This window comes from Lichenostomus cassidix, chromosome 13 (assembly GCF_008360975.1).
Source record: "Lichenostomus cassidix isolate B80296 chromosome 13, HeHo_3.0, whole genome shotgun sequence".
In the NCBI taxonomy this organism is placed as follows: Eukaryota; Metazoa; Chordata; class Aves; order Passeriformes; family Meliphagidae; genus Lichenostomus; species Lichenostomus cassidix.
The window spans coordinates 9378381-9385877 of NC_139494.1; the positions used below are offsets into that span (position 1 = coordinate 9378381).

The window sequence follows — 7497 nt, forward strand, 5'->3', positions numbered from 1 at the left end:
ATTGTGATCAATTTTATTCTAGGCAATCCTGTATCTTCATTTAACATCCCATTCTTTCAGCACCTTTTTTGTAAGACTCATTCCATCTTACACTTGCAAATTTTTTTAGCTGTTGTCACTGCTGCTTCTGGCTCATCATGGATGATTTAATGCATGAACTTGGTAGTCTGACCTCTATTTAACTGGTTTTGAATTTAGAATTCTCTGATTCAGTATTGTAGAAATAAGATTGGACTTGTCAGCGTTGTTTTTTCCCAATGCATATAGCAGTGTCCTGCTGCTGCTGAGCTCCACCACTCCCGCTGTGGCTCAGGGATCAGCAGGGACCTGTCCTGGCACTGGGGTTTGGGATTCCCAGTACAGCATCCCGGAGCCTGCTCCTCATGGCAGTTCCTGTGGGTTAAGGACTGAAGCTTTCCGGTGCCAGGCAGTTCGTGTGAAGTGCTGACGGGAGCTGTCTCTGACATTTGGTTTGGCTCTTCAGATAAGGGAAGAGCAATGGAGCAGTTTCATCACCTGGCACGCAATAGAGAGGTAATAGAATTTTAGTGTACATCAAGATGAATATGCCAACTCTATCTTGTTGGAAAGAAGTGAATACGCTCCCTGTTCTATAATGTCAATCGCTCTGGTATCCTCGAGAGGTGCTTGTCGGCTATGTTTGCTCAGTGTGCACCGGTTGTCCCGCAGCGGTGCAGTGCCGGGCTCGGAGGCTGCCCTGTGTGCGCAGCGCTGTCACTGTCACCGCCGTGCTGTCACTCTCACCGCCGTGCTGTCACTGTCACCGCCGTGCTGTCACTGTCACCAGCGTCCCCTCAGCGCCGCCACCGCCCCTTCCCGCCCTCACCGCCCCGCCCCTCGCGCCGTGACGTCACTTCTGGGCCCGCGCCGGCAGACAGGGGGCGCTCAGCGCTCTCCCAGCGCGCCCCGCCCTTCTGCCCTCACGCCAAAATGGCGGCGCCCGCCTCAGCGGCCGGAGGAGGGCGGTGCCGCGCCTGCGCGCAGGGCGGGGCGGGCCCGCGGTGCCGGGCCTGCGGTGCGGGGGATGGCGGACGGCGGCGCGGGAGCAGCGCCCACACCTCCGGGGCCCCCCGCGGGGCTCTCGGCGTCCCAGCGCCGCGCCGAGCTGCGCCGCAGGAAGCTGCTCATGAACTCGGAGGAGCGCATCAACCGCATCATGGGCTTCCACCGCCCCGCGGCGGGCAAGGGTGAGCCCCGTGGCGGGTGCGGCGGGGCTGTGTGAGGGCTCCGGGGCTGCGGTGGCGCCTCGGCCTCTCCGGCTGTGACCGTCGCCCGTGGTCTCCTCGTGGGCAGGAGCGGCCGGTTGCCCGCAGGGACAGGGCCGGCTGTCTCCCCATTCAGTGCCTCCTTCCCTGGCAGGGATGCTTCAAGCAGCACGACCTGCCCTGCTCCGCGAGGGACCCGCCCATGACATCCCGGTGCCGTCAGAAGGTCGGGACTTGGGCCCGGCACTGTCCCTAGAGAGCGAGCAGACAAGCTGTCATCTCACTGCAAGTAGCTTTTTTTAGTTGAAGAAAGGATGAGCCTCCCCCATGTTTTCAGTCAGTAGCTGCTGGCTTTCATAGCTGACTTTTTATAGCAAAGTTATCTCACATTTGGATAGTGACATAGATGTTCGTGGTTGGCATGCAGAATTATCTTGCAGAACCATAGTGGAGGTAGGGCAGTTATATTTCTGTAGGTGCTTCAAGCAGGCTGTCTTGCCAGCAAAGAGTTCTCAGATTTCAGTTTGCAAGGATGCCCATGAGCCATGAACCAGTCTGACTTAACACTGAGAAGTACTCCTGAAGTGTTGGTTCTTGCTCTCTGGTAGGACCAGACCTGTTCTTGATTTGGCTTTTGTTCTCTGCCATCATCTCCCTCATTGTAAGATGGGTCTTCAGGTTTGATACAGAGCAGGTTAACACTGCCCTGCCTCTGACAGTAGAGAGCAAGCCAAAGTGCATTATTGTTGTCTGCTTATTTGTCAGGTGTTAATGCTCTTCTGGTTGATTCACTTTCTGCAAATCTTTGGTTTTTTTTTTAAATGTTGATCTATGTATTTGGATCTGCTTGTGCATACAGTACTGTTGCTTAATGAAGTACAGTGTTTTAATTTCTCCATTGCTGACTGACAGCTTCCACTAATCATGTGCATTGCACAGCGTTCCATCTCGTGTCTGCTTCATGAAGACTGCCCTCTTTAGTCATAAATCTGTCTTTTCACTTGGGAAGCAGAGACCCAGGACCCTGATCCAGTATGGCTAAAGTGTTGTTCCACATACCCAGTGTGCGTAACTCTGTGTTTTTATTTCTCTTCCTTAGATGATGAAAGTCACCCAGAATCAAAGCTTCAGCACGAGCAAGATAAATCAAACTCTCTTCCCATTCCTTCAGTTTCCAAGCGGATTGTGCTTGGCGATTCTGTGTGTAATGTGACAGGCTCGACTGACCACGCAGGCAGCATGGCAGAGCTCAGAGGGGACAAGGACTTGTTCGGTAAAGCCCCAGAGCTGGTCACCGAGGGGACAGGCGAGCTTCGTCACCGTCACAGGGGGGACCTGCCCTCTGAGGCTGCACCACGGCCACCAAGACACGGCTTAGAGCAGTACCTGTCCAGGTTTGACGAAGCCCTAAAGCTGAGGAACCAGCTGATGAGTGAGAAGCCGAGCCAAGAGAATGGGAATTCAGCGGAGGAGTTTGACTCTTTCCGCATTTTCAGATTGGTGGGATGTGCTCTGCTCGCCATTGCGGTCAGGGCTTTTGTGTGCAAGTACCTGGTGAGTTCAAGGACACAATGCTGCTGCAGTTTGCTGGTTGGTGCAAATTACTGGGAAATATCTGGGGCTGAAGTCTACTGGTAATGTAGAGTTGGGAACTTTAGGCACTCTTTACATTTCCGACAATTGTATAAAACCTAAAAAAATTGCTGAGTTTTAATCTGCTACTTAATACAGCCACTGTGTAACCATTGAGAGTAGCACAATTGGTCTGTTGTGTTTGAGGAGCAGATGCACTGGAATAGTTGCAGCTGAAGTTCCCTACAAGCTTATTCCCATCTTTGTGAGCATGAGTCAGCTGCTCCTCTAGTTTGGAGTCTAAAGAAGAGTAAGAGTAAGAATAGAGTTTCCATCCCTGGAAGTGTTCAAGGCCAGGTTGGATGGGGCTTGGAGCATCCTGGTCTAGTGGAAAGTATCTCTACCCATGGCAGGGGGAAGGAGTGAGATGGCTTTTAAGGTCACTTTCAACCCAAACCATTCTGTGATTCTAAGAATAGCAGTTGTTCCAAGATAAGTGGATCCTACTCATTTATCAGCCTGGGAAAAGTAGTTCGTCAGTATTCCCAGTGCATGCCAGTACAGTACAGAGGTGTGTGGCAGGTACAGCCTACCAGCTCCTGGATCCCTGGGCTCAGTTTTACACACTGCTGTTCTCTTCTGTGATTTCAGGTCCTTAGGCTCAAAGAAAATAGGGCAGAACCTTATTTTTGACACGTAACATATCTACTTAGGTTTGTAGTATTCAAGAATGGTGTTGCTCTGTTCCACAAATTAATTTTTACCTACTATTTTTCTTTTATGACTTAGGCAGCATTAAATTTCTGTGTTTCTTAGCTATTCTGACCAAGTTAATTTTTATATATTCTTTTCTGTTCCTTCAGTCAATATTTGCACCATTTCTTACTCTACAACTTGCTTACATGGGACTGTCCAAGTACTTTCCAAAGGTAATTTTTTTTTTCAGAATTAGATTAATTTGAAGTGTTTTCAATTTAAGCTTGTGTTTAGATTGTATTATTTTAGGACCAATGCATGTGAAGTATTCTTCCCTTGTTTTAAACTGTGCAGTTGAATGACCAATGCCAATCCGTTACACTGGTTTTTAATCTTTCCAGATTTAGTCCAGCTCTTTTATAAATCAGCAGTGAAAACATGGGCTAGCAGCTTGTTTAGGTGTAGCCTAATTACAAGCATGTGACCAGGAGATGCAGGTAGTTATTCCATGTCTTCAGGAAACTTGCTTTTTCTCTAGACCATGCTCTTCTCTGGTTATTGTTTGCTTTGCTAAGCAGCTGTTCTGCATGAAATATCTGGATGAAATTTGGGAGTGTGTTTGCTAAAAAACTAGGCAGAACAGTTGCTTTTAAGGGCTCTGCATTCCGCTGCTGGTATTGGTTTGAATGGCAGCTTGAATTGAGACATTCCTTTGTGTGTGAAACTTGCTGCTTATTAGCAAGATTTGCTATACCACTTGCTTTATATATTTACACCAGGTAATTGTGCTGAAGCATTTATTAGGTTGATGATTTTGTCAGGTCTGCTGTTCAAAGTGGGATTGAATGATGTTCAATCCATAGTTAAAAGGGAAAATTTGCATTTTAAAAGGAATAACAGATTACTTGTAGAAATCAGAATAAATCAGCAGTTGTTTTGTAGTTAAGTATATCTTAATAGTCATTCTAAGCTGATGTGTCACAACACAAAATAGTAGAATTAGCCTTAGATTTGCACCAGCTCATCTGCTACATCTTCTTGATCTTGTTTCTGCTGTACTTAAAATCAGCTCTTCAGTTTCAGAATTTAAAGAGGTGGTTCCTTTCCACAACTTGATTTTACTGCAGTTAGACCTGGGTGAGGTCAATTCCTTTGTTATCCTTCATTTTTCTCTCATGAAAAATAGAAGTATTCTTGAAAGCTTGATTTAGATTGGATTAAATTAAGATCTCCAGCAAGTATCATCAAATTACTAGAATTTTCAGCCACTGTCACCTCTTCCTGCACGTCAGACTTTGGATCCTTGGGATTCCTCATCCTAGGGATGGAACAGCTTTCAAAATGTTTTGAAGCCTTTCTGAGTTCAGAGGACAAAACTGCCAAATTAAGTCGTTCTAAAACAGAAATGGTTTTCAACTCTAAATAATTTTTCTGTTAGAAAACTAACAGTATTTATGAGGTTTTGAGCAACCTGGTCTAGTGGAAGGTGTCCCTGCCTGTGGCAGGGGGCTGGAACGAGATGAGTTTTAGGTCCCTTCCAACCCAAACCATTCTGGGATTCTGTTTTTTGCCAAATAGCGTTATGAAATTAATCCATTTCTGCCAGTGGAGATGCCAGGCTCAGCTTCTTACCCCCAGATTTCCCTTGTCTGGGAATCTTCCCACTCAAGCAGGAGCAGCTGCCCAGCCTCACATCTCAGCCTGCTGGGAGCAGCAGCGTGAAGGAGGCAGAATATTGGGGATGAATTTTATCTGCTGTTAACCAGCCTCTCTCTCAGCTCTGCTGGATCCATCACAGCAGGAATCTCTGTCTAGGATAAGTGCTGTGAATCCTGGAGTGTGTCTGGAGAGAATCAATCCAAACCTGGTACCAGTGAATTTGGAATGTGTGAAACAAGCACAGCATTGGTGACATATAAAGCAGAATTGGATTAGAAGAACTAACGTGGTACTGGTTTTTCTTTCCCTTTCAGTGTGAGAAGAAGGTGAAAACGACAGTACTGACTGCTGCTCTTCTCCTGTCTGGAATCCCTGCAGAAGTGATCAGTCGCTCCATGGACACCTACAGCAAAATGGGAGATGTTTTCACAGACCTTTGTGTCTATTTCTTTACTTTTATCTTTTGCCATGAACTTACTTTGGTTTTTGGCTCTGAAGTACCATGATGGCTGTAGAATTCCACACAGTAGCTACACTAAAGCTTTCTGGACTGTGTTCCTTTAACGTCTGACTGTGCAGGCAGGTCTAAACCTTCACTAAAATTCTTACCTGTTCAAATGCTTGAAAGGAGCCTTAAATCCAGTCATTTTGGGAAAGGGAGAGCAGAGTCCCAGACTGCCAGTTGTGTTGGTTCAGTTTAAGTACTGTGTCTGCGTATTACAAATGTGAAGGCTAGGATGCAAGTGTCAGTGGATGATTTATTTGCTTTAGTTAGATAATGCCCTTCTCAGCCTCCTTCATAAACATTTACAAAGCTGTCTTTGTTCTTTTCAGTGAGAACAAGAAGAGAGTTCCCTTCAGCAGAACCATATATATATGTATATCCTGTAAGACTATAGCTAACAAGACCTGCTCATTTTGTGGTGTTCCCATTTTTTAAAGAAAGCTCACAAGAAAGAAATCCCTGTATTCTCTTCAAATGTTCAAGTTCAGAATGTTGAACCAAGTAGCTGCTTCTGGAGAATGTTGGTGAAAATTGCCACTTTGTTGTCCTGATCCTTGCCTTGCTATACATTACTTGTTGTGATTGTAATTAATTTAATTTGATGATTTTTGTGGGAAAGAGCTAAGCAAAACCAACAAGAAGAAAGTCCTGGTGCTTACAAATGTCATTAATCAAAAAGTAAGAAACAAAACTAAACTCATCTGTTTATGAGTTTCCAGCAACCTAATCCTAGTGCAGCTCATAGCTATACTTTCTGATATTTTTTTTAATGCTAGCAGTTCATCTCACGAGGGAGAAGTTGTATATATTGGCACCCAACCTGCTGTATCAAATCTTTGCCCTAGTGTTTCTAAAACTTACAAGGGAAACTGTTTTGTTTTCAATCTCTTAGGAATTTTGCACAGTGAGAGGAAGGAAGTGTCATTCCAAATAGTCAACTTAAATGCTTATAATCTCTAAAAATCTCGAAGCTAAATTTGGTAGTGTTTTCAGCTTGAAGTTTCTTGTTTTAAATCTGGACTTTCAGGTAGTGTAGGCTGATGCCTATTTTTAGCATGGTAAACCACATATTTAACTTGGTCTTTGTCTGCTGAGGCTTTGTTAGGAAACAGATGTGTTTGATTGTAGCTCTCTAAAGTAAATGGCCCAGCTTTCAGCTGATTATCCTCTGTTAAAGCTTCCGCCTGTAATTTTAGTGATGCATTTCTGTCTTTTAAATTAGATATATGTTTGTGGCCTGAATACAAGAACCTTATATTTTGATTTGACCATTTTCATGTTTGGTTTTTTTTAAACTGATTATGTTACAGTATTACAGTACAGATGTACAGGGCTGGGCTGCAGAAAATTCTGACTTAGGTCTATTAGCACAGGTATTGATTCAGAAGCTTTAAATTTGTTTATATTAGATTTCAGAGAATTCAAATTACAGTCATTTAAATTAAGGTTGAAATATGTAAATAATGAATTTGCTCAAAAGTTACTTGTTCTGTTTCTCTATTTATATGCCCAAATGCAATACAAATAAATTGGAAAACACCAGTACCTGCAAAAAGCAATGAATTTTTAATCCTCACCGTAAAAGCTTTAATCAGGTTAATACTCCTGCATGGGCAGAGCACCAGGAGAGGCTTGTGCTTGATTAAGAAACCTCGAGGAAGAAATGCCGATCAAGAAACGACCTTTAATAAGAAACCAACCTGTTTTATTACGTTTTTACCTTACCTCTGTTGGTGTACATAGTTCTGTTCAATGTTTGTTGCCGGACGGATTGTTTTCTATTAAAAGCCTATTTGTTACCCGCTTCCCTGGCGCTCTGTGCGGCTGGATTATAGCTTC

General features: G+C 44.6%; 1 protein-coding gene across 2 annotated transcripts; it reads left to right on the forward strand.

Annotated features, from left to right (window-relative positions):
- Positions 1-1010: 1010 nt before the first annotated feature.
- Positions 1011-7462, forward strand: CAMLG (calcium modulating ligand). Of its 2 annotated transcripts, XM_085073552.1 has the most exons (4): positions 1011-1208; positions 2326-2780; positions 3662-3727; positions 5468-7462. In XM_085073552.1, the coding sequence occupies exons 1-4, from the start codon at positions 1046-1048 to the stop codon at positions 5657-5659; spliced, it is 876 nt and encodes a 291-aa protein (XP_084929678.1). In that variant the 5' UTR covers positions 1011-1045; the 3' UTR covers positions 5660-7462. The 2 variants fall into 2 exon arrangements, with proteins under 2 accessions (XP_084929678.1, XP_084929679.1); XM_085073553.1 differs by lacking the exon at positions 3662-3727.
- Positions 7463-7497: the final 35 nt, after the last annotated feature.